General features: G+C 33.9%; 3 protein-coding genes across 5 annotated transcripts in view; 1 reads left to right on the forward strand and 2 right to left on the reverse strand.

The window, feature by feature from the left end:
• Window positions 1-27,758, forward strand: part of LOC106091280 (circadian clock-controlled protein daywake) — a 758,551-nt gene that overhangs the window by 431,594 nt on the left and 299,199 nt on the right. For all 3 annotated transcript variants that reach the window (XM_059364142.1, XM_059364143.1, XM_013257950.2), the window contains exon 2: window positions 25,002-25,023. The gene's annotated coding sequence lies outside the window, so the exon portion shown is untranslated. The remainder of the gene's footprint in view (window positions 1-25,001; window positions 25,024-27,758) is intronic.
• LOC106089176 (protein takeout) lies at window positions 10,183-14,710 on the reverse strand. Its single transcript, XM_013254998.2, has 4 exons — window positions 14,588-14,710; window positions 10,855-11,089; window positions 10,658-10,791; window positions 10,183-10,589 (listed from the first exon to the last, which is right to left on the reverse strand). Exons 1-4 carry the CDS (start codon window positions 14,637-14,639, stop codon window positions 10,291-10,293), a joined length of 720 nt encoding a protein of 239 aa, XP_013110452.1. The 5' UTR covers window positions 14,640-14,710; the 3' UTR covers window positions 10,183-10,290.
• Window positions 21,546-26,657, reverse strand: LOC106087219 (uncharacterized). Its single transcript, XM_013252230.2, has 8 exons — window positions 26,591-26,657; window positions 26,298-26,532; window positions 26,097-26,236; window positions 25,131-25,411; window positions 24,158-24,266; window positions 22,119-22,353; window positions 21,922-22,061; window positions 21,546-21,844 (listed from the first exon to the last, which is right to left on the reverse strand). The coding sequence occupies exons 1-8, from the start codon at window positions 26,655-26,657 to the stop codon at window positions 21,546-21,548; spliced, it is 1,506 nt and encodes a 501-aa protein (XP_013107684.2).

Raw genomic sequence — 27,758 nt, forward strand, 5'->3', positions numbered from 1 at the left:
TTTTGATTGGGACAATGGATAGTTTCTATAAGGGATCATATTGTTCAAACATACAACACTTTTTCTTTGGCACTTAGACAGAACTTGAGATTATCAAAGTACCAAACACAAAATGTTCGTGAATTATTTTCCAGGTTAGGTTAGAATGAGGTGCCCCGGTAGCCGAGTTGGAGCGTGCTCGAATTGCCAGTGCGGTTTTCGAAATCCCAGCAGAGACCTTGACCTGTCGCTTCTGTGATATGACAATGGACTTAAAATTGTCTAACTCAGTCTGCCACTGCCACTCTTATCTTACCTAGATAAGAGTGAGTAGCAGTCTTTTAAACAGACCCAGCTGACCATTTTAATCCATTGTATTACCACTTTAGCAACAGACCAAAGCCTAAGCCAAAAAAAAAACTTATTTTTAATTTTTTTTTTAATATTTACTGCTAGCTTTGGTATTTTTATATTTTTCTTTAAATTGTATTATACATTTTTAAATACATAGTTCCTTATTATATATATATATATATATATTTAAAATATATATGCAAATACTTTTAAAAAATTTTATTTCTAAAATTTCTCATTTTCTTTAATTGTATTTACATAACATATTTACATTTTTTTAAATTTCAAAATTCTTTTTATGAAAACTTTTTCATAGAATTGTATTATAAATTGATTACAATTATTTACCACACTATTTGTTTAATAATTTTATACTTTTTGTTGATTACATTTAATTTGTTAAATTTCAGCACATTTTATTGTTTACTTATTTTTAGTATTTTTTTACCGGTCTACACAAAACTTAATGTGGACTTGAAATATGTTTATTTCACAGATTTCCTTTACAGAACTGTTAAATAAACCTATTTTAAGGTTTTATTAAGTTTTGTGAATAAGGCCGTTTATTTTTAACTGTTTACAGTTTATTTGTTATAGGCTAAGCGTATATAGTTTTGTTGTTTAATATGCTTTAATATTTGTTTTAAGATTTTTTCACTTTTTGAGAATTGTTTTTATATTTAACAAGTCCATAACCTTTGTTTGCTAGTCCTCTATAGAAATCTAGTAAAGGCAATAGTATTTATACCCTTCACCACCACTGTGGTACCCCTGTATTATAGATTTGTGCATTTGTTTGCAATGCTAAGAAGGAGAAGAGCAAGACCCATCGATAAGTATAAGGATCGGCTTCGAATCATTTCCTGGTTCGATTTAGCTATGTCCGTCTGTCTGTCTGTCCATGTATTCTTGTAATCAAGGTACAGTTCGCATTTTTTGTCTGATTTTCACAAAATTTTGCATAAGTGCCTTTTTTGATCAAAGGACGAACGCTATTGATTTTGAAAAAATTGGTCCAGATTTAGATACAGCTCCCACATATATATCTTTCCTCCGATGTGCCCTTTTTAAGCTGTAGAAGCCACAATTTTGGTGCGATCTCTACCGAATTTGGCATGAAATGTTTCGTGTGACGTCCCAATATGTGTGCAAAATTTCATCTAAATCGGTTCAGATTTAGACATAGCTCCCATATATAACTTTTGTCCGATTTGACCTATTAAGGCTGTAGAAGGCACAATTTTGGTCCGATCTTAACAAAATGTGGCACGAAGTGCTTTTTGTTACGTCCTAATATGTGTGCAAAATTTCATTATAATCGAGTCAGAATTATTTATAGCTCCCATATATATCCTTCATCCGATATCCCTTTTTTAAGCTGTAGGAGCCACAATTTTGTTCCCATCTTTACAAAATTTGGCATGGAGCGTTTTATTCAACGTTCTCATATGTGTGTAAAGTTTCATAAAAATCGGTTCAGATTTAGATATAGCTCCCATATATATTTTTCATCCGATATGGTCTTTTAAGGCTTTAGAAGCCACAATTTTGGTCCGATCTCTACGAAATTTTTCATGAGATGGTTTAATTGACATTCCAATACGTGTGCAAAATTTCATAAAAATCGATTTAGATAAAACTCACATATATATCTTTTATGCGTTTCGACTTTTAAGGCTGTAGAAGCCACAATTTTCGTACCATTGTAAGAAAATCGTATAAGGTTCTATTCGATATTTCAATAGGTATGCAAAATTAAAGTCTGATTAAATTTGGATATAAGTTCTATCTCAATCCCATGGCAGCCAGTTGTATGCACCGCAGTGACCCGATGAATTTCTTCATCGGCAAGGACTGCCGCCTCTGTACCACACACTGCTACTAAAACAACAACAACGTAAGTGCTATCTATTAAAAGTATTACGTTTACTCGGTGGTGTAGGGTATTATATAATCGGCTCCGCCCGACTTTTGCCTTTCCTTACTGGTTTTATAGTGTTATTGGAGTGAATTGGTTTTTGTTTTCCTTTTTTGTTATATTTTTATAAGAAACTTGAAAGTATGATTTTTGAAGTGTGTTTAAATGCTATAAAAATTCTTTGAAACGTTTTTAAAACATTTAGTGATAGGTTGATTGGTATTCCAAAATTTGAAAAATATTAAAAAAAATAAACCCAACATCTGTCAAAATCAGGCCAAAGCATATCTATCTGTATCTATATACATATCTATATGAAAACATGTAAGGGATATGAAAATTGGTCGACAAAAAAATTTATGAATAAATTATTTTCAAAAAAAAATAATATAAAAAAAGTCCCACAATATTAGTTCAAAATATGATACAAGCTTGTAATTCTAAAATTATTAAAAATTTTTTAGGATTTTTTTAATCTATATAAATAGAAATAAGCACTGCAAATACAATGCAATGCAATGCAAATTTGACCGTTCCATCATGGAACAGGAGACAAACTTCTCAATAAGCACTGCAGCATAGTCATAAGTAAACTCAAACAATATTAATAAACAAGCCTATCTCAAAAGCTGCATTTTAAAACTTGCTGTAATATATTTACACTGGTATTCAGAAGCAATGTAGATTTGAAATAGGTTTATTTGACAGATTTCCTTTATAGAACTGTTAAATAAATCTATTTTAAGGCTTCACAGAGTTTTGTGAATAAGGCAGTCAATGTTGCTTTAAACATGTCAAACTAAAAAAGTTAGATTTTTATTTTCAAAACCTTTTTATTACAAATATGTATGCATTTACATGGCTTATTTAAGATTCTCAATAAAATGGAAACAGTGTAACAGATTTTTTAATACATGGTTTTGATTAAATAATAAAAATGTTTAACTTATTACAAATAAGACACTTAACGATTATTAACATTTTCATATATTCATTTCCTAAGTTTTTTAAAGTTTAAACCTGAAAATTTAACATTGAATAAATTATTTTATGATCTCAAATTTTAGATTTATCTTGAAATTGTTTAAATTGTTTTTTGTTGAACTGTATGAATTACTAATTATATTTTTGTTTTCAATATATATATAAAAAAAATAAAAATTAATACAAAAAATTAAAATTGTGTTAATATTAGTATACATTTTTGGAAAATTTCATAGAAACTTTACTTCCTTACTTTAATTGGCTATGATAGAACGTTTGTTCCACTAGCCGAACGTAGAATAACGTTCCAAGCGCCTCGATCTTCTGCGCTCATTCTAAAATCTGTAATACCAAGTTTTGAGGTGTCTCCCACCACTTGATCTTTCCATCGGGCTTTCGGTCTTGCGTGTACCACCGTGTTTACCTTTAAAGGACTTCTTTGCTGGAGCTTCTTACCATTGTGTTTGCCTTCAAAGGACTTCTTTGCTGGAGCTTCTTCATCCATTCTGACAACAGTGATCTAGCCAACGCAGTCGTTGTATTTAGATGCGTGTAACTATGCTATCGTCGTCATACAGCTCGTGTTTCTTACTTGGCCTATATTCTCCTTTAAAGCAAACTGGTCCATATATTTTACGAAGAATCTTTCTCTCAAATACTTCCAGCTCTGCCTCATCTGCTTTCACAAGTACCCATGCCTCAGAACCATATTACATCACGGGTAGTATCAGTGTCTTGTATAGTGTAATCTTTGTCTGTCGAGAGGTAGCCTTGTTTCTAAACTGCTTACTTATTCCAAAGTAGCATCTGTTTGCCAGTACTATTCTTCGCTTTATCTCGAAACTGGTGTCATTCGTTTCGGTTACGACTGTGCCGAGGTAGATGAGTTACTAACTATCTCAAAGTTGTGGTTCCCAATATTCTCCATTTTCTTTATCTGCTCGGTTGTGCAAGGCTTTTTGGAAGTTGAAACCATCCATTTCGTCTTATCTCCATTTACTGCCAGACCCATTTTCACTGACTTTCTTTCGATTCTTTCCAAGGCTGCAGTTACTACTTCAGGTGACCGACCTATGATGTCAATGTAGTCAGCATAGGCGAGTAGCATGAGTTCTATTGTGATTAGTGTGCCATATCTGTTCACATCTGCATCTCGTATAATCTTCTCCAGCCTCCTTGTCTGAAATCTCGTTTGATATTGAATGGTTCGGAGAGATTCTTTCCTATTCTTACTGAGGAATACGTATCAGCAAGTGTCATTCTGCAGAATCTCAGTTTGGGATACCAAACTCAGACATGGCTTTAAATACCTTTGAACGTAAAGGATTATCGAAGGCGGCTTTGTAGTCAACAAAGAGATGGTAGGTGTTGATTTGTCCTTCTCGAGTCTTTTCCAGGATTTGGCGCAGTGTGAATATCGGGTCCATGGTGGATTTACCAGGTCTAAAGCCGCATTGGTAGGGTCCAATTATCTCATTGACTTTAGGTTTTAATCTTTCACACGATAAGCTCGTTAGTACCTTGTATACGATGCGGAGGGGACTTATTCCTCTGTAGTTGGCACATTCCGTCTTGTCTACTCTCTTGTGTACGGGATATAGTATGCTGAGGTTCCAATCATCGGTTATGCGTTCTTCTAGCCAGATTGCGCAGATAAGCTGATGCATACGCCTTGTCAGCATGTCGCCTCCGGTCTTAAATAGTTCAGCGGGTAATCCGTCGGCTTCTGCTGCCTTGTTGTTCTTTAGTCGGGTCACTGCAACTTGGACCTCATTCTGACTATGAGGTAAACATTCTATACCATCATCATTGATTGGTTCTGCGGTATCCTCTTCGCCTCTGGGTGTGTCCTTTGTTTCTCATAGTTTTCCCGGGGCGGGTTACTGGCCCAGCGCCCCAAACGCATGGCTTTTGTGAGATCCAAGATCCGACGCTCGCCTCTAGCCGCCCCTAACCTGGGAACAGTCGCTGATGTTGGCCATTGGTAATTTGAAGGCTCCAATAAAACTTCTTTTCATCTCGAGTATCATTAGCACTCAGTATTTAATTAAGAGCCAGTGTCACCTGACTTCTCACTGAGACTCTCCTCATTCAGGAATTTTCTCTAAGAAAAAAATTTCAATGAAATTTTCTTTTAAGAAAAATTTTTAATGAAATTTTCTCTAAATAAAAGATTTCTGTGACATTTTCTCCAAAGAAAAATTTTCAAAGAAATTTTCTCTAAATAAAAAATATCAGTGAACATTTTCAAGAAATTTTGGCTTTAGAATAAATTTTTTTCTTTAGAAAAAATTTTTTTTTTAGAGAAAATTTTTTAAATGTTTTGTCTTTAAAGAAAATATTTTAAAATTTTTGTCTTTAGAGAAAATTTTTTAAAGTTTTGTCTTAAGAGATTTTTTTTTAAGTTTTTTGTCTCTAGTGATAGCTTAACACAATTGTCAAAAAATAAACCGCTTTAATTTATAATACAAATAGAAAAAATTTATTCTTCCTATTTAATTGAGTTCTTATTTACTATTTTTAACTGTAAATATGGTTCCAACATGTCTTATTATATTGTATTAAATTTTGTTACCAATTTAGTAGGGAAGTTATATGCTTAAAAAAGTTACCTGTTAAAATTATATGTTATTTGCATGTGTTTGCGTGCGTTCCTAATTGCAATGAATTCGTTTATTTGAAATTAATTTTAAAACTGCGCATAGAGTAAATATAATTTGATGACAACTTGATAATAATAGTTGTGTGGCGATTATCGTGCATCAACCGGTTATTTCGTTGAGGTAGGCTTTTGTTTAGAACTTTTGCCGCCACTAAATGGATCAGATTCCCACAAAACAAATGCGGTTGAAAGGTTTTGTTGATGAACAAAACTTCATGAGAGTTATTAGCATCAAGAGATGCCGCACACTTTTTTACACCTACATCGCTTACCTCATCATTTCCTTTATATCATCGCCCTGTAATACCGCTCTGCACTAAAAAGTATAATTATAGTGTCTTGAGATTCCATCCTCATAGATAATGTTGTTGTTGTAACATTGTGTTGTGTTTTATATCTCGTATGCTTGGTTCTGCTTAATATCCAGATCCAGAAACTCTGCGACTAAGTTGGGTGCGTTCAGAGGGTCTGAGTCGAATAGGTCTGGCTGGGCAGTTAAACAGGTGGCGTGTGGTCCCTGGTCACAATCGAACACACAACCCACACGTAGGCATCTATGTTAGCTCTGTGGGAGTTGAGACGGCTAGATCTGCTGGAACACAATTAAGCCAGAACTACTCTGGTTTCTCGGGGGGAGATCAATTTCTTCAGGTGTAATGGGTGGCGGCCGTTCTCCAACGATCACATTTACCCGGAAGCTGTTCACCGCATCTGCTACCGTGTCTGAATGTTGTCTAAACCCGTTTGATATAGAGTTTCTCTTTTGTAGTGCTCTAGATCTAATAGATCCATATTAAGGATTCTGGGTGGTAAATGGCTACCCACAAGCTGATGATTTGAATGGTCCCTGTGATAACAGCCGTCACAATTCGGAGACTACTCAACTGTATGTCACATTGTTGACGAAAAATCAGAAACCAATCAGAACCGCTGCTTGGTTTCCAACAACCTCAAGTCAGCCAAACAAGTAAAAGTGTGCTAAGTTCGGCCGGGTGGAGTCTTGAAAACCCACAACCATGGTTTCTGCTAAAAATTTATGCAAAATAAATTTATTTGAAGGGCATAATTTTATTCTACGTACCAAACTTCTGTCAATCCAGCTAAAATTGAAGCTTCTTGGAACTGAACAAGGATGATCGAGAGACGGATTTACATGGGCGCTATTTGAGGTTATAGACTGATTTGCACCGTATTTGGCACAGTTGTTGGAGGTCGTAACAGAACACCGCATGCAAAATTTCAACCAAATCGGACAAAAATTGCCGTTTGTAAGAGCTCAAGAAGTCAAGTGGGAAGATCGGGGTATATGGGAGCTATATCTAAATCTGAAACGATATGGCCCGGTTGCGGTTTTTAAGGGCTCAAGAAGTCAAACCGGGAGATCGGTTTATATGGGAGCTATATGTACGAGGCACAGTTGGTGGAAGTCATAACAGAACACTACATGCAAAATTTCAGGCAAGTCGATACAAAATTGCGGCTTGTAAGGGCTCAAGAAGACAAGTGGGAAGATCAGGGTATATGGGAGCTATATCTAAATCTGAAACGATATGGCCCATTTGCAATCCCCAATGACCTAAATCAATATTAAGTATCTATGTTAGATTTCAAGCGACTGGCTGTACGCATTCGACCGCTATCGTGATTTCGAAATACGGACATGGCTAGATCGATTCAGAACGTCGAGACGGTCAAGAATATATATACTTTATGGGGTCTAAGACGATTATTTCGAGGTATTACAAACGGAATGACTATAGGCGTCGTATGAATCACGAACTGTATAACGATGATAGCATAGTTAAATGCATCAAAATTCAACAAAGAAGCTCCAGCAAAGAAGTCTTTTGAAGGCGACCATAAAGGATAACGCAAAGGGGGAAGACCAACACTCAGGCAAGGGCTGCCGCCTCAGGGAACAACACACTGCTACAACACCAACAATAACCAAAACTCCGATGGAGTGACCAAGCGGAGGGAGAGCCATCCCGAAACTGGGTGTCAGAGATTAGAGAAGAAGCGCAGAAGATCTAGTCGTTTGGACATTTATTCTACATTCGGCTAGAGAAATAAAATTTCTGTTATCGACAATTAAAGTAAAGTGACAAAGCCCCATAACCATATACACAGGGTACCTGACATGAAGTGTTACCAATTCAAACGACCCCATTTTTTGTGTAAAAAAAGTTTTCTATCCATCCCCCAAGGAGGGGTTTGTTTGCAACACATGGTAATATTAATTTCCGACCTTATAAAGTATGTATATAAATTCTTGGTCGCTGTAAACATCTAAGCCGACGTCCGCCCGTCCGTCCGTTGAAATCACGCTACAGTTTTTAAAAATAAGGATATTGAGCTGAAAGTTTGCACATTTCTTTTTGCTCCTAAGCAGGTTATGTTCGAAGATGGGCTACATTAGACTATATATTGATATATCCCCCATATAGACCGATCTCCTGATCTAAGATCTAAGGCCCATGAAAGCCGCATTTATACCCGATTTCGCAGAAATTTGGCATAGTAAGTTGTATTGGGCCTTTCGACATGCGTATCGATTATAATCGGACTTAATTTGAACAAAGCTGGCGAACACTCGATTGGCGTTCTTTGCCCCACTGAGGGCCTTGAATTTCATATATGGCCCATTTATGCTAAAATTTGGAACAGTGTGTTGTGTTGAACGCCTAGACATAGCACCGAGTTTGGCCCAGATCAGACCATATTTCAATATAAATGCTGTAGGTTAATAGATGGTGTATTTTCGCCGAATTTTTACTAAATGTGGTTAATGCAGGGCTGCGGAGCCTGACCTTCGACTCCGATCCCTGGTCGGAGTCTAAGTCGGATTCGGGGTATTAAACCGGAGTCGAAGAACGGTTTGGGGACTAGGGTGCTCAAGTCCCAACCAAACTCCGACTCCGGCCTAATAGCCCGACTCCGACTTCTACTCCAACCTCAAAACCTCGACTCCGCAGCCCTAGGTTAATGCACACAGATGATGGGATCCAAAGTCAGTCAGTCAGAGTGCTCAAGTCCCAACCAAACTCCGACTCCGGCCTAATAGCCCGACTCCGACTTCTACTCCAACCTCAAAACCTCGACTCCGCAGCCCTAGGTTAATGCACACAGATGGTGGGATCCAAAGTCAGCCCGCCTAAACTTAATGTGTTTTTACTGGTTTATTGATTCAAACGACAGAAATTTGTGCTAGTAATCTAAATTTCAGAATTCATTCACATTTGCTCGATATGACCAGCTTTTATCTTGATCATCACACAGCTTAGTACTTTGAGCTCTTATCTATGTGGTGATCAAAGTTATCACTAGAGGCTTAGTGATTGGGGTTGGGTTGGGGATAGTGAAATGCTCCGTACGGAGTAGTTGCAACTGCAGTCGCGGACAATCCGCGGTATTGAGTGGAGGCCGTGCGACCACAGCTCTTACTAAAAAACTGAGTGCCTTTGATGTTCGATATGACAAGGCGAGTTATTGGCGCCTATGGTCATCACGTTCCCGCAACGATCGATCCCATGAACCAGATTGAACTTGCCCACATATTAGAGCTTGACAAAGATTGCTACCTCCATATGCAAATGTGGCTAACTACCACACAGCAACTATTGCTCCGAGTCGGTCAAAAAACGAGTTGTATGGTGCAACATTGTAAGAAGCAAAAAATTAGGAAATTTGATTGAAAACAACGTATATTTTTACACCTATGTTTGAGCCCCATATTGCCAGTCGGTAAATTCGTCCTATTTGGAGGGTGTGGCCTCCCAAACACTTGGCCACACAATCAGGAGATCGGTTTATATACAAGCTATAATAATTGCCACTTCCAAAGTAGAGCTGACAAAATATCGATGGCACTATCGATATTCAATTTTTTTACTGAATATCGATTGATATTTTTCCGATGGACACTATCGCAAAAGATATCTTTTTTACAAAACAAAAAAAAAAAAAAAATATTCCGACACTGAACGTATCCTTTAAGAAATATTGCGCCTATAGAGGGCTCAATTTTCATCCGAATAGGCTAACATTTTGTACAATGATTTCTTCAATGTCTTCCAACTAACTTTATTAACTTTGGTTTTATTTGGTCTCTGCATTGATATTGACGGCTCTTTTCCGAAGGCTAAAGGAGTCAAATCTGTTTATATTGAAGGTGTAGAGGCTGATTTGGGCAATTTACAATCCCTTTTCCACGTATTAACTAAATTTTTTAGGAGATATAAAGAATTTGGGTTACTTTTCACTTTTAAATGATTGACAGAAAACATTTAAACTTATCAACATATATTTTTAATTTATTTAAGCTACATATATACATGTATACATTAGGTTTGTAGTAGTGTATGTTTCTTTTCAAATACTTTATCAATAATACTTATTGGAAATACTCTTCGTATGGATATTTGCTATAGAATGTATTTAGTAAAGCTTTCACCTCTAGACTGAGGGCCTTAGCGAATCGTGGTTTAATTTCTTGGAATATATCATTCCAGTTTTCATTCAGGAATTTATTCATGTTATCACCCAGGTTTTTATCACCTCTGAAAAGATTCTCAAAATGGAATTGGACAAGTTCGGGTTTAATTTCCAGTTTAACATGTTCTAAGCTGGCATATTTCTTGCCATTTTTTTCCACGGGTTTCATGTCATATGAATACTTGAAATAGGTATTTTCTTAGATAAAATTAAAAAGAAGATTAAAATAAGTTATAATTTTGTTTTTCTACAAAGATAAAACTTACTACACTTAATTTCCGAATCACCTTCGCCAACTATGGGTAACACTAGAACTCTGCCATCAATGCTGTAGTGTCCCTTTAAAGTCAATGAAGGTATTAAACCCTCTAACTCCGAGCGGGAACCAAAATCTAAGATTCTGAAATGATGTTTATGCCTGAAATTGCTTATATATAACTTTTTAATTAAAATAACCACTTACTTGGCTGATAATACTTTCATTGTTTTCATGCCAAACATATCCATATCCGTAAATTCTAGCTCGATATTGACTGGACTTGTGGGATCCCTTTTCAAGCCCATGCTTTTAATATGAAACGGATCGAATGGTAATAGATGTATGTCCTTAAGACCACCCGAGTAGTTATCAACGAATGTTTGACCAGCCTTTGTATGACATGGCTCATCATTCTGGGAACATTTCGGCAGATTGGATGCTATAAAAGAAAAATAAGATTTGTTTTAAATTTTTAAAGTTATTAATAGGGTATTAATAAAAATTTAATGACAAAGGCAAAATTTCTATGAAAATTAAAATCTTTCCAATTAAAAAATTAATTGAATCAATCATTTTTGATTGGCTCCGGTGTTTTTTCAATTCCGATCATGATTGAAATGTTTGAAATTTACAATTAAAAAATCAATTGATTCAATATTTTTTTTTTTTACTAAATCTTAAAAAATTTTATATATAAAATGTGTTTGATAATTTTATCTTTTTTAATTAAACAATAACGACCAAGACTTTTCACATTTTTTTCTTTTTGTCACTCAATTCGTCCGCCAATTCAACGAAAACAGCTTGTTTAATAGAGGGAAAACAGCTGTTTTCATTGAATTGGCGAACGGAGCGAGTGACAAAAAGAAAAAAATGTAGTCTAGGCCGTAAGATCTTTCAACCATTTTTTAATGAAATCGTTAAAATTTTTTAGACCCGAAAGCACTGTTATGACTGTCCGTTTTAATTAATTAATGATGAAAATATGCATATTAATGACATAACGGCTTCTTTAGCATCGATCTATTTATAACATATTCTAGATGTTTTTCTGTTTGGTTTACATCCCCAATGCATGTAATTCATAAAGTTAGTTCCTCGTTACTTTTTCTTTTATTATTCGGAAAACAATATTCCGTTTCATTTTTGGAAAAACCCCCAGATGGGTTTTGTTTCTAAGAAGTAATCATGGGTCCAAATATAAACCTTAAATTCGTCTTCAAGGAGTTTTACATATGTGAACCATGTTGCAGCGAAATCGAGTGTACGCCCTATACATCTCGCTTTTCACAAACATTTTAATATAACATTTTAATATTTTCAATATTTTGAATTACAATTTAATTGATCCAATTAAAAACTTAATTAGAAATTTTCAATCATTTATTAAATTGGATCACTAAAAAAATTAATTCGAAATTTCAATCATTGTTTTAGTTGAATATGTTTTTTTTAATTAAAAAAAAATTCAATCACCTCTTTAAAAAATTTTTTGATTGGTATTAAGTTTAAATTTCAAAAAATTAATTGGATCAATTAATTTGGTGATTGAAACCAATTTTTATTTTTTTCTGTGTAGGATATTTAAATTTTTTTATATCCACCAAGGAAGGATGGGGACGTATTCATTATGTCATTCCGTTTGCAATACATTGAAATATCAATTTTCGAACCTACAAAGTTATATATTCCAGATCCTGGCAAAAATCTAAGACGATCTAGCCATGTTCGTCCATCTATTTTGAAATCAAGCTACAGTCTTTAAAAATATCGTGCCAAGTATAGGTAGAATCGGTCTATAACCTGATATACCTCCCATGTAAACCTATCCTCCGATTTGGCATCTTGAGCCTCTAGAAGCCGCAATTGTTATTCGATTGGGCTGAAATTTTGTACGTGGTGTTCCGTTACGATTTACAGCAATCGTGCCAAGTATGGGTGGAATCGTTCTATAACCTACGTGGTGTTCCGTTACGACTTCCAATAACCGTACCAAGTATGGTCCACATCGGTCTATAATCTAGTATTCCTCCCAAATAAACCAAACTCCTTATTAGCCTTCTACGGTCCCTAGACGCTTTAATTTTTGTCTGATTTGTCAGAAATTTGGTATGTAGACATATTTAGCAGAATCTATGGTGCTGGGCTCCCAAGTTTCGGCTCGGCTGAATAAAGCACATTCCTAATTGTTACCTACCTATTTCTATAAAAATACACATATAGAATTTTTTGGCATTTAAAAAATATATAAGTGATACATTTTCTTTGTAGTAAATTAAAAAATACTATGGGGGAATCCAGATCGTGAGAAGACGAGGCTATTATTGAAAGGATGTAAGAAGGAGGTCAGTATGGCTATTGGCACTTATGTAAAATCGGTGCGGCAAGTGATAGCATGTGTAGGGCATATGGGGAAGATGATGAGACGTTGGAGCATTTCCGGCTTTAGCGTCTAACAGATACCGACACTTAGGTGGAGACATAATACCAGACATGAACCAACTTAGGGGAGTGGTATGGAAAACAATTAAGGATTTTGTAAGTAGCACGGAATTCCTAACTAACAATTTTCTTTTTTGAGGTTGCTTTGTAGTTTTTAGAGCGTACAACAAGCCGATTACTGGCTTAGGTGTATGTCCATAGTGGAATGGGGCTGATTAATATAACCTAAAGAAAATATAGTTGGCTTTAAAATGAGTTATACGACAGGAATATGTTATACATTGAGTTTTTACGTAATTAAAAAAATGTAATGGAATTTGGACAGTGGTTTCTGAAGATATACTGCCTCGTTTCGGCTGGTTCGCAGATGTACATTCATATTAAAGAGTAGGTAATGGATTTTTAGATTGCTTAACACTTATGGAGTGTACGTCAGTAACCCGAAGAATTTTGTTTTTTCGTCTTATTGCTAAGTTAAGTATTTTTTTATGTTAATACACGCAATTAGGGGGATAAAGCTATTTAAGTTAATATGAGATTTTTGTTGTTACCTTTGGTTTATTGGGCGAATTCGCTGATTAAGGTTCATTTAGGGTAGACAATTAACTTTTGCTCATAATATATGTAAGACATAACTTTGAAGAGAAAAATTTAAGTTTTCCATGATTTTTCTCGAAAATGATCACAAAATACAAGATTAATTTTCTATATTGGCTGCCAAGATTTGGTTGTGGGATGTGTTAAATAATGAGAGCCGGTTTAAAAGGTTAGCTCACTTGAGTCCAGAGATAATTGTGCCAAGATTATGTGCCTCTTGTTCAAAATGTTCATATTGAAATATTTTTTTATATTTATTTTAAGTTTGGTATTCCTGTTTAATATCTTCTTTTTAGTTTTTTTTTTTTTTTTTTGCTTTGTGAGTAAAAAAGATTCATCTTTCTAGATCCGGTTAAAGGCCAATAACTTAAATTTCTTCTTTTTAAAATATTTATTTACACTTTCAAAAAATTAAATGCAAACTAAATTTTTTTTCCAATTGATTATTTTTTTATGCCAATCGGTTTAGCTGGTCACTGATGTCATCTATTTTTCACTTATCTCTGAAAGGGGAGTGATACGGGCTGTTTGACCTTGATATTCAATATCACTGCAATCAATAAAATTTTTCATTCCTGTGATATTAATTCTCATGGTCAAACAGCCCGTATTTCTCCCTTTTTGAGAGATTATTGAAAAATATTTTTTTTAATAATGATATTCTCCACACATTATTAAAAAAAATATTTGTCATTAATCTCCCAAAGGGGAGATCTTATCTAATTTTTTGTAGAAGGATATTTTTAATAATTTTGTGCTTGTGTTTGTGATTTAATTTATTTAATTTTTTCTATATAAAATTCCATTTTTTTTTATTTTTTTTAATTATTGAATGTCTACCAATATATAGTCACTATGCGTTATTATTATCCTCTAATAACAATTTCTCAACACTCACGATATTCGGCCAAGGCCACCGATAGGATAACACAGAAAATAACTAATTTCATATTTATTTTTATTTTCACTTATCCGCTCTAATAATCCGGGGAGATCTTCTTTTACTACTGCTAAGTTTTGCGTGGCGGTTTTTTGCTTTATAGTCACCGCCTATGGTAATGCTAGAATCAGAATCTATTCATTTACATATAAAATAATAATGGTGCTGTGGTTTTGCTTCTTTATGTGTGTCATTTCAAAAAGCGCTGTGAATGCGTTGACATCCACGAAAAATCTTAGAATGTGTACTTTGTTCTATCAGTCGATATTCTGACAGGTTATAAGGCCTAAATAATAGCTTAAACTATTTTTTTTTATTTTATTATTAAGAATAGTTTTTATAGACTATGTCATTATAAGTTTTTAATAATAGAAATCGTTTAAATACATGTTTTAATGCAAACTAAATATTTATAGCAATTTTCTTCAACATATTGTTCATATAAGACTATAAATTTTTAAAGAAAAAGATCTCGAAATTTTATTTTTTTTTTAAATTTTACGCCACACTCTACTCAATTGTTGTGGGTATGTAAAGTAATTACAACTATTTGACAAATCAAATGTCAACGAATTAGTACTACAGAAATCTCGATCCACAATACTAGGAAATGATTTGGCAACAAATTTTATGATTTTTCATTTTAAAAGTTTTTTTTAGTGATAAAACCATCTGACGAGGCTCCTGGTAAGGCCGAAATCACGATCATGGTAGCCTGCCCTATGCATTTGAACATCACAGTTTGGCTTGACTTCTTAGAGGGTTTTTGTTGTTTTGTTTTTCTAATCAAAATAGAACCAAAACAAAAAAGAAACATTGGTCTAAGATGAAAAATTCATAAAAAATATTTAAATTTATTTTTTATAAATGTCAATTTTTTTATTGTATGTATGTCCGATTTGGCTGACATTTTTCATTAGGTGTTTTATTATGACTTCCAACAACTGTACTAAATATGGTTGTATTCGGTCCATAATCTGATATATCTGCCATGTAAACCGATCTGGGAACTTGACTTCTTGAGCCTATGGAGAGCACAATTATTATCCGCTTTGGCTAAAATTGACATAAAGTGTTCTGTTTTGTTTCGTCTATAGAAAGATATCGGACAAAGAACTTGACAAAGGTGGAGGGTATATAAGATTCGGTCCGACTGAACTTAGCATGCTTTTACATGTTTTTTTACAAAATATTATTGTCATAATTTTCTATGAAAATAAAATTTGGAAAAATTTTTGTCTTCAAATTTTTTTTTTCATAAAAAAATGTGCCAAATTTTTATCATCAAAAATTATGTAATTTTTTTTCATAAAAAGGCAAATTTTTTCATAATTTTTTTTTTTCAAATTAAAAAAATTTAGTAAAATTTTTCATACAGTTTTTGTGCAATCGGATTTTATACGGCTGCATATGGGTTCCAGAAAAAAATAAATATCGGCTTCGAACACAAAATTAATTGGTCCAATTAATTTTTTTATTAAAACTGCTTCAAAGACGAAAAATGGTAATATCAATCACAGTTTTGGAAAAAGCAATTGAAAAATTTTCAATTAATAAAATTGCATGTTCAATTAAAAAATGATTGAAATTTTCAAAAAAATTTTGAATTGATCCAATTAAAAAAATTATTGAAATTTTTAAAATTTCAATTAATTTCTTAATTGATCCATTAAAAAATAATTGAAATTTTTAGAAAATTCCAATTAATTTCTATATTTGATACACAAATATGTACCTGCAACATAAAATTAAGGAAGTACGCGGGGGTTCTTCAAAAAATTTCGGATGTCGGTTTAGGGTGACCTATAGATTTGTTGTTGTTGCTGAGTGTGTTCTGCACTGAGGCGGCAGCCCTTGGCCGATGAAGGACTCTATCGGGTTCATCCGGCACGTAGAACCGGCTACCATGGTATTGCTGTAGATTTGACGAAATGTGGGACGTACGGGTCTTTAAAATCTCCTTCCCTTTATATTGTATGGAACAAAACAGCCTTTAATTGAATTTACTTAAGCACAATACTTAAACATCTATTCAGATTCAACTAATTTCACTAATTGCAATTGTATTGATCGCTATGAATTCCAAAAATTGAGTTAGCAAATAAAAAAGAAAAAATAATTGAATCAATTAATTTTTTAATAGAAAATTGCAAAAGTTTCAATTACGATTGCGATAAAAAATTAATGACTTTTTAATTGAAAATGGCAACCCTTTCAATCACGCTGTAATTGATAAAAAAATGCATACTCAATTAAAAAGTGTTTGAATAAATTAATTTTTTAATTGAAAACAATTTTAGTTTCAATTAAACTTTTAATTGAAAATTCTCTTCCGATTTTTTCTTCTGTGTAGTTGAGCGTTTTCACATCTTGACATCTCATTTGTATCTTGCTGATTTTATGAAGATAATTTTTCAGCATTGTATAATACTTATATACATATATCATTTTTAGCTAGATATTAACACTGAACTTTGTCGTAAAATGTTTATAATCTGGACGGGTATGGGTTTATTGACCGTCATAATAATTTACCAATCGAGGGACAAGCACCCCATGAAACTTAAAATATAATGTTAACTTTATATAAAGTTTGACATTTATAAGTTATCGGCATCAGCCGAACCCAACAACTGATTGTGAGCACCTTATGAGAGATGTGACAATGATTCAAATAGCCAACAAATAGAGACAAAGCTTTTTTGCAGATCATGCATGAATCCCAATGTTATAAAAATAAGAAATTATGGCAGCCAGACTTGATTTTTTTAACATATATAAATAATAATAGGTTTATATTTCGTTGGTTTAGATTTTTTAAAATTAGAAAACACTTAAATAGCCATGATATAGAAAGTAAAACTGGGAGTTTATGGTTTTCTAAAACTGGTACTCATAAATTTGATTTTACCATGCTGGCAACTGCGAAGCCTAAATAAGGCTTTGATTGCTTGATTACTAAAATTGGTTCTAGTATCAATGTCTTTCTAATATTATCTCTTATGCTTCTATAAGAAGAAAATGGCAAAGAAATCGAATATGCATTGACCTCTTAATTAATAATAGAACCAGTTCGTTAAAAGGTACGAAGATAAAGAAATGGTAGTGTTTAAAGAAATATGTATCAATAGATGCCAGTTCATCCGTTCTATTCTGTGGATAAGGCCGATAAGTCTACTATATATAGTTTGTCCGTTTCATAAGCGTATTAAAAAACTGAATTTATGTAACATGTTATGGGTTATATGGAGGACGAGCAAAGAAATTATGCTTAGTCGAAAAAATTTTGCAAAAAACATTTAAAAAAAAGTTATAAAAACAAAATTTTAAGAAATTTTCTACGAAAATCAAATTTTTACAATAGTTTTTAAGAAAACCACATGTAGAGACAATTTTCAAAAACCTAGATTTAAGAAAAATTGTGCCCGCTTACATTAACTGAAAACACAAATCTGAATAAAAACATGGCGTCAAGTATCTGATGGGAACACATCACCCGCAACTTGTCATCTGCACTTGAAGTACCTTTCCCCTTATTTCGAACTTTCGCACTAACATTCACTCAAATCTTAAATCCCTAAAGCCCAAGGATGCTGGCTTTAGCTGTTTCGTCTAGGCGTAGAAGATAAAATAGTTATGCTCCTATTACACGTTCAGACATGTCATATGAGCTGTCACATTTTGTATTAATAAGCCTTGTCTTATGTACGTTATATACGAATAGAGCGCGATCTTGTCGGCATGTATTCTCATATGTATTGTATTTTTTAGACATGTGTCTACATGTATATTCGATGAAATTAAAGCTTGATTTAATCAAAAAATTGCATATTTATTTCAACATCCATTTGACATATTCAATGTTTCGTACGTATTACACAATGTGTACAACTTTCAAAGTTGCTATTTTTGAATTTACATATGACATGTCTGTAACCAGAAGCTCGAATTTAGTTTAAGATTTTAGTGGTAGATTACGATTCTGATATTAATGAGAGGAACCAAAAAACGCTTACACTTTTCCCAATGCAAATTTGCTCATGAACATTTCATTAAGGAACAGGGGCAAACGTCTCTCATATCGATTCAAGTTTAATCGCCTACTTTTTATAGCCGAGTCCGAACGGCGTCCGTAGTGCGACACCTCTTTAGGAAGAAGTTTTTATGGCTGCCCCTTACAAATGTAGCCAGCAAAAGGAGGGGATAACCACCGCTGAAAATTTCTTCTAATGTTCTCGCCAGGATTCGAACCCAGGCGTTGAGCGTCGTAAGCGGACATGCTAACCTCTGCGCTACGGTGGCCTCCTCCCAACAGGAACTGTTTACTGAGTGGTGCGATATGGGTATTACATGATACAAAAACTTGATTCCATGGGTCTGGGGAGGACATCCTCCAAAAACTTACAGGGCTTTACTTACTGATACAATATGGGTATCTAATGAAGGGTATTTGGATGTAAAGTACGAATCTGATGTAAAAATTTGTCTGAGAGACACTCCTACCCCCTTGACCGGCATGTAGGCCAACCGGGACAATATGGTACTCAAATCTAAGGCTTTGGGAGAAGAGTTCAAATGTGATATTCAAATTTGGAAAGCAAATCACTACAGGGCAACCCACATTCCAAAGCGGCATATAGACTAACGGGGCTATGCCAAATGAATTTAAAGGTCCTTGAGGTTTGAGTACGTATTGGCTATTTATATATTGGAACAAATTTTTGGGGTCTAAAAATAGGGAAAATGTTTAGGCGCCATGTTGTCAGAATGGATGAATAATCTCCAGCAATGAAGTTATTTGAAGGCAAACACGCAAACCGGGTACACGCAAACCGGGAAGACCAAAAGCCCGATGGAAAGATCAAGTGGTATGAGACTTCGAAACTTGGTGTCAGAGATTTTAGAATGAGCGCAGAAGATCGAGGCGCTTGGAACGCTTTTCTACGTTCAAATTTATAGTCGTTTGGAATCCACTGCAAATTGTCTCCTCTATCAGGGCTAAGGTTTGGACCCTCGTTCACTCCAGGCTACGTCGGTTACTCCCATACATTATGGTCCTTCGAATTGATTTCTTGGGCCCCTAGTAGCCGCAATTGTTATGCGATTTGGCTCAAAATTTTCCTGTGCCAAGTACGGTCCAAATCGGTCTATAACATGGTTTTGATTACATATAAACCGATCTTCGGATTTGACATCTGGAGCCCCTAGAAGACGCAATAGTTATCCGATTTGGCTGAAACTATGCTCGGAGTGCTCTGTTATGACTTCTACCAACCGTGCCAACCACGGTCCAAGTCAGTATTTAACCTCATATAGCTTCCTTATAAAGAGACCTCCCGATTTGATACCTTGAGCCCCGCAATTGTATTCCGATTTGGGCTGCATTTTGCACGTAGTGGTTTATTTTGACTTCCATCCAACGTACTTGGCACGGCCCAAATTGGTCTATAACCCGATCTCTTGATTAGTCTTCTTCGCCCCCAAGAAGTTAAATTTTTTTACCTGATTTGCTGATATTTGGTACGTCTACTAAGTTAATTTGAATACATTTTTAGGCTGGGTTCCCAAGATTCGACCCGCTGAACTTTGCATAGTTTTAATTGTTTATTAAAAAAATTGTAGAAGTAATTTAAATTTTAAAAACCATTCACTTTTATACAACCACCTTTTTTCTTGATTATTGGTCTGAGTTGGTAAAAAATGAGTTGGAAGAAAACCCATTCCCGTACATTGGTCTTCTTCAGAATATTCATACTGGTAAATTCTTTTTAGTCTTTACCTTGTTCTCAAAAATGGCCCAAATCGAAAAGTCCATCAGATTGGCATCTGGCCAATTCGACAACCACTCTGTGGGGAGAAACTTTATATCCCAAATGTTTTTCCGATAGTAAATCTCATTTGCTTTGACGGTAGGCTCGATGAAAACAATTAGAGAGTGGCCAACAGCGGTCAACGCTTCCCATACAATCACTTAAGATAGAAAAATACTTCAAGTGGCCGTTCGTAGGCTCAAATTATGGCGCGTGCGCTCGGCCATTTTGGAAGTTTCTGAATTTTTTTTCGTCAAAGGTGAAAAAATCAACTCGCAAAAGATACATATGTTTAACTTTGATGACTACTACTACTGAGCTCGTTTTTTGGTTTGGTCAAAAAATCAATTTTAACAAAATTATCAAAACATTTATCTTTTTGCAAAAAAGATTTGATTATGAAGCCCTCCACCATAGAATGGGGGTTTACTAATTTCGTCATTGCGTTTGAAACACATCGAAATATTGATCTGAAATACAACAAAGTATATACATTCTTGATGTCTAGACATTATAAGTGGATTTAGCCATGTTCGTCCGTCTGTCTGTCCATATGTCTGTTTGTCAAAAACCACGCTTACTTTCCGAGGAATAAAGTTAGGCGTTTGAAACTTTTCACATATATTTCTTGTCGGTTTATGATGTTTGGCAAAGCTACCAGCATCATTCTAACTTTTTATAGTGCGATGCACAAACAATTTGTTCACTTTAAGGTGTTTGAGTCCGCCAACTATAGTTGGTTGTGATTTTCCAGTCAATTAAATACAATAACACTATTACGTTTGAATTGCAATACGAATAACTTTCTTTTTTTAATAAACTCAGAAAAAAATGCTTAAAGTGGCTTGTAAAGAATATAATGTCAATAAAACAAATATGTGCGTGTAGCTGTCATTACATATATACCAGCTAGCAATTGCTAACTCTAAGTGTCAGTTACCCTGTATATTTTTTATTTTTAGGGATTTTTGTGTCTGAAAAATCAAATTCGGTTTTTTTTGTTTATTTTTTTATGTTTTTGAAAAAAATATTTTATTTTATATATAACATTTAATACAAATTAAATAACATATATGTAATACGTGTATTGCAGTAAGAAGCGCGGCTTAGAGAAAGAAATCAGCATATGGCTGTGTTTCATAGAATTTATTTATAAAGGATTTTACTATCAAACTAATGGCCTTGGCAAGGGCGGGTTTCATTTCATTGAACAACTCCTTCCAATTGGCATTGATAAATTGACTCGTGACATCTCCCAAAGTTTTGTCACCATTAAACAGATTGGTTAAATCAAATCGAACATGCTCGGGCTCCAAATCCAGCTTGACATGTGCCAAAGAAGCATAGGTTTTGCCATTCTTTTCATAGGGTTTAAAATCATATGAAAAATTAAATTTCACATTTTCTATAGAAAAATTAAACATAAAAATTATTACACAAATTTTGCTTTTTTATATATTGTATATGATAAAGCAAACGTACTGCAAGTGACAACCGCTTGTCCATCGCCGGTGATTGGTAATATAAGAACCGTACCATTGACATTATAATGGCCTCTTATAATGACATCGGGCACTATACCTGAAAAAGTATCCCTACCACTTAAATCAGCTTTAACACCTCTGTAAATGAATCATAAAAGTTTAGAATTATAATTTTAAGAGCATAAATTTTCTTACTGAAATTTATTGATTTTCATAGATTTGAAACCTTCCAATGTGGCATCGGTAAGTTTAAGATCGATGTTCACCGGACTTGAGGGATTTGGTTTGAAATGTAAAATTTTAACATGAAATGGATCGAATGGTATTAAATTAATGTCGCTTTGTCCTAAGTAGTAGGTTTGTAGAACCTCGTTGGCGGCATTCTTCATACACTCGTTATCTGCATTTTTACATTTTGGGAAATTGGGAGCTGGAAAACGGAAAAAAAATATATTGTAATTTATAAAAATGGAGCTTATATATGTAAATAAAGGAATTAATATTTTTTTCCATTGTATTTGGGTGGAAAAGTGCTAACGGCTATTGTTAGCGTAAGAAGTAAAATCAAAAAATGAAGTACAATCAAAAATGTATAAATGGAACACAACTTGTTTCATATGGCCGCCGAGGATGAACAAAAGCTGGTTTTTTATGCGTAAAAATTTTTGAAGTTGTGAAAAAGCTGGATAAATCATAAATTTCATCATTTATTTCGATTTTAAATTTTACGCATGATTTGGATCCGGAAGTCAAAAAATGGGAAAAAAGTGTATTTTTGAATTTTGTAACAAAAAAGTTGTTGTTTTGTACCAAAAAGAGTTGAGAAATGTCTCCTAAACCCATGCAAAGCATTGTTTGCATCCAACAATATTTGTAGTCTATACAGCAAATTTTTAAAAAAAGGTAAATTTTGAAACCATCTTTGCCCGAAAGGGGTATTTTGAAATTTTTTTGTAAAAAATTCAGGCAGAATTTATTTTTAGTTTTTTAAGTACACTTTTATCTGCAAAATTTAAAAACACGATCTCGCTAGCATCTCAGCTTTAACCATTCCAAATTTCAAAGAGATATCTCTACCCGTTCTCACACGGCATATCTTTTACTAGCTTTTTTCGATTTTCTCCCACTGTGCGTAGTTGGCTTCTTGGCATAGACTAATGACTGGACGAAGCCTCAAAGAAATTATTGGGTTGCCCAAAAAGTAATTGCGGATTTTTTAAATGAAAGTAAATGCATTTTTAATAAAACTTAGAATGAACTTTAATCAAATATACTTTTTTACACTTTTTTTCTAAAGCAAGCTAAAAGTAACAGCTGATAACTGACAGAAGAAAGAATGCAATTACAGTGTCACAAGCCGTTGAAAAAATTTGTCAACGCCTACTATGTGAAAAATCCGCAATTACTTTTTGGGCAACCCAATAGTTTAGAGACGTCAATGAGATAAGACGCTCATCAAAATTACTCTTAAATAAATCGATTGAAACGTGTGCTTTGTGGCATTGTCCTGTTGAAACCACATGTCGTCCAGGTCAATATATTCCAATATGTATATATTCCAGACCAAAAAAAAATCTGTGAGTTTGGTGCGGTAGCGTTGTATATTCATGGTAACGTGACGATTGGCATCATCGACGAAGAAATATGGCCCAATGACGCCGGCGGCATGCAAACCGCAGCAAACAGTTTTTTTGTGGATGAAATGTTGATTTGTGAAGCACATGCGGATGCTTATTGACGAACCCATTAAATTGGGCTTCTTCACTGAAGATGTTTAACACTCTTAAATAAGCAGTCACGGACTTTGAACTTCGGTAATAAATTTGTGTGACTTGCAGACGTTGTTCACTCGGGTACTTTACCATGCCAAACGTTTTGAGTTTACTGAATAATTTGTCTGTGACAGTTCGATGATCAGTTTAAGACTGCGTACACAAATTAAATTCAAAATTGTCAAGTCCCTATTGGAAAACCCTATCTTAAACATATCTGAAATATTTTCGGGCTTTATTTTCTTAGTGTAAGAAAATTCAAGTTTTGGTTAAAATTTTAAACCACACAATCATATAGACCTATGAACTTTTTTTAATTTGAAGGAGTTTTTTTAAATCCTCAACAATATCTAATTTGGCCATAAGGATAAATAATTTTCTTAATGATTATTCAATAATCACTTCACTTCATATTACAAATATTCGAAAACATTGTGAAAACTCATTTTAAAATTTACTTACGATTTCCCGCGTTAACCAAGGAAGCAAGGCACAATAATAAAGCTAACAATATCCTCATTTTTGTTTGTATTCCCAAGTTGACAGTATGAGTATGCTGCTTCAAGCTATTCTTAAATTTGACTGCTGTTTTAGAATAATTTCTTATTATATATAAGTTGTTGAATTATAATTCCTTTTGTTTAGTGCTATTATACAATGTTTGAACTTGACACTTTCCTGTTAAATATTTCACCCAAAAAAAAAACACAAACTCGAAGGAAACGGGTTTTTCTATCAACAGCAAAAGGTGAGATGAGTGCAAATTGTTTTTTATAACTCTAGTTTGAAAAAAAAAAAAAAATATATATATCTGGTAATTAAAATGGTATGGGAGGGCGGGGGAATGATTGTCATTCGAAGATCAAAAATCATTAATCCCAAATATAGGCGTAATTTGGTGGTTTTTGTGTAAACCATTTAAAATTTGAGTGTAAAAAATTATTTCCATTGTTTTGTAGCCAATCAAAAAAACATGTAATGTGATTATTGAAATTGAAGATTTTAATATGGTTTTAATTGTAAACACATTCAAACCTTATTACATTTGCTTTAAATTGTCAAGTTGATATACAAGATAACCACTTGTAGGTTGTCGGGAAATCGTTTAACATAAAGACCATCAATTAGACTTATAATTAATTTAAGCACCTACATTTGAGTCACTTCAAAGTATACCTTCGAAATATTAAGAAAAAAACTAAAGTATGTACAGAAAGCTTGAATTTTTTTTAAGTAATGTTTCCTTTGTTTTTTATTTTTAAATACATTTTTAACAAATTTTCTTTGTGTACTGTTTTTTTTTTAGAAATTGCCTTATTCAATGTCAGGTAAGTTTACTCTTTTTACGAATATATTAATTATTTCTTGAGATACCAATGAACAAAATATTTTAAAATGTTTCTAAACTTATACTCTTTTATAGAAATATATCAGCATAGGGATATTTTTCAAGCATGTCATTCAGAAGAGACTTAATAATCAAACTTATCTCCTTGGTTATGTCCTTTTCTATTTCGTGATATATTTCCTTCCAATTGGCATTGATGAATTCATTGGTGGTTTGCGTTAAAGCCTTATCACCATTAAATAGATTTTTAAAGTTGAATATTACAAGTTCAGGTTCGACCTCCAATTTGACATGTTCCAAAGCAGCATAACGTTTACCTTGTTTATTGATGGGTATCAAATCGAATGAATAGGTGAAATGAAGATTTTCTAGAAAAAAAAAAAAATAGAAAACAAAATGAAGTTGGGAATAGTATTGAACGGCGCACCATAAAGCTGTGTATTAAAATTATAACAAAACAATGCAATTATAATAAAAAGCCGACAACATACAGGGTAGCTGACAGCTATATGATTACGGGTTCTCGAATAGGGACCTGACAACTTTGAATTTAATTTGTGAACGCTCTCTTACACTAATCCCCGAACTGTCATTATTAATGTGTTCAGTAAACTCAAAATGTTCATCATGGTAAAGTACAGGAACGAAGAAGTTTCAGCATATCATCCAAAGTTCGGATTAATGCTCATAATGATTCTTTGGAGGAACTATAGTTTTGTATGTTGCGAATCAATATTTAAAATTGTTGCAAATAATAATCTAAAACTATTCCCTTTCACTGTTGCAAATGCAAATTTGTCCATGAACTTTCCATTAAAGAACAGGAGCAAACTTCTCATATATCAATGAGTGCTGCCTGATTCAAGTATAAGCTGCCGTACCATTTATTCAAATGGTGGTGAGGTGATAACTACCGCGAAAATTGTTTTTGATGTACTCGCCAGGTTTTGATGTACACAGGCGTTCAGCGTCATTGGCGGACATATGCTAACCTCTGCGCTACGGTGGCCTCCCTGTTGTCATGGTGAATTGTAAAGAAATTTCCATACTTACTGCAAATGAATCGGCAATTCCCTTCACCCTTAATGGGTAATATCAGAACTTTTCCATCTATATTGTAATGTCCTTTAAACTCCAGATGATCAATGGAACCCTTGAAGATAGTGCGCCCACTTAAGTCAGCCCTAAGACCTCTGCAAAGAAACAGAACGTAAATAATTTTCAAAGATCATTTAAATGCTCGATAATACATACTCAAACTTGGAGACTTTCATGGTTTTAAAACCTTCCAATTCTAAATTATTGAATTCCACTTCAATGTCTATGGGACTAGAAGGATTTCTTTTTAAGATAAATTTTTCAATCAGGAAAGGATCAAAAGGTTTTAAACCAATGGCTGGAAGGCCTGAATAATATTTCGAAATAACCTCATTGGAAGCCTTAACCAAACAAGCTCCATCAGCATTTTTACATCTGGGAAAATCAGGAGCTAAAAAGAGAGAAAGGCATTTGTACAGACTTTTAGGTATTGACTGGAGGAAACTTACGAATATCTGCCTGTACTGTTATAAGTACCTCGACTAGGACTACGAGTATGAATTTGTTTACAGTCATGCTGGCTTGCTTAAACTTTTCCTAAGCAATGAAGAGCCACACATTGTTTGATTTGCTAACAACCTTTTTATACCTTCAAATAGACTTTAAGGCTTTGGAATTTTTTGGTTGTTATTTTTTAATTATTACATTGCATGTTATTACAGTTAATCTTTGTGAATTACATGTCTTGACTTTTTTAATGTGCTACAAATAATTTTTTTTCTAATCCTTTTTTCATGTAAACTTTTTATTTACCCAAATTAAACATTTATATATCAGAGAATATGCTAATATCGCTCTAAATTATGCTTGAAGTTACCAGTGTGTGGCGATTTCCTTGCTATACAATAAGTCAAAACGCATCTGACTTAATAGGTCATTAAACCTTATCTAGAGGTTTGAGTACATTCGCTTTATGCTTGCATTTATATTTGTCTTAATAAAATCATGTTTAGCTCAAATGTTTCAGGAACTTGTTTTGTGAGTTTGCTTCAAGTCGTCAGATGCCGTTGCATATTGCTGGATATGTGTACACTGGTTTACCCAAATAAACCAAAAGATTTTAAGATCAAAAAGGTTTAAAGAGAAATCAAGATAATATTGTAGAAAAGTGTAGTTTTAAAGTTGTGGTATTATAACAAGGGATTTTCCCTGTATGTAATAATTTGAGCTGGAAAGGTTTAACACTGAGAGAAAATAATTTTTTTTTTCAATGCCAAAGGGTATTGATCGTGAAGCAACACTGTATGGTATTAAAGTAAAACCGTCTGGTAGGGATAAGATATAATATAATAAGTACCGTTGGTATATATTGGAGGCCATCGTAGTGCTGAGATGAACGTGTCCGCCTATGATGCTGAATGCCTGGGTTCGAATCCTTGCGAGACCATCAGAAGAAATTTTCAGCGGTGGTTTTCCCCTCCTAATGCTAGCAACATTTGTGAGGCACTATGTCATGTAAAACTTCTCTCCAAAGAGGTGTCGCACTGCGGAACTCTGTTCGGACTATAAAAAGGAGACTCTTTATCATTGAGCTTAAACTTGAATTGGACTGCACTCATTGATATGTGAAAAGTTTGCCCCTGTTCCTTAGTGGAATGTTCAGGGGCAAAATTTCTT

The sequence above is a fragment of the Stomoxys calcitrans genome, chromosome 2 (assembly GCF_963082655.1).
Source record: "Stomoxys calcitrans chromosome 2, idStoCalc2.1, whole genome shotgun sequence".
NCBI lineage: Eukaryota > Metazoa > Arthropoda > Insecta > Diptera > Muscidae > Stomoxys > Stomoxys calcitrans.

Bases quoted from the DNA above. Each gene is read 5' to 3' on its own strand.
- LOC106087219 (XM_013252230.2), bottom strand. From the start codon at position 26,657: ATGACTGTAAACAAATTCATACTCGTAGTCCTAGTCGAGGTACTTATA. The intron at 26,237-26,297 runs GTATGTATTATC...GTTTCTTTGCAG, and splicing joins ATGAAAGTCTCCAAGTTTGA to AGGTCTTAGGGCTGACTTAA. The intron at 22,062-22,118 runs GTAAGAAAATTT...ATTCATTTACAG, and splicing joins ATGAAAATCAATAAATTTCA to AGGTGTTAAAGCTGATTTAA.
- LOC106089176 (XM_013254998.2), bottom strand. From the start codon at position 14,639: ATGAAATTAGTTATTTTCTGTGTTATCCTATCGGTGGCCTTGGCCGAA. The intron at 11,090-14,587 runs GTGAGTGTTGAG...TTTCTTTTATAG, and splicing joins GGTGGCCTTGGCCGAATATC to CATCCAATCTGCCGAAATGT. The intron at 10,792-10,854 runs GTAAGTGGTTAT...ACATCATTTCAG, and splicing joins ATGAAAGTATTATCAGCCAA to AATCTTAGATTTTGGTTCCC.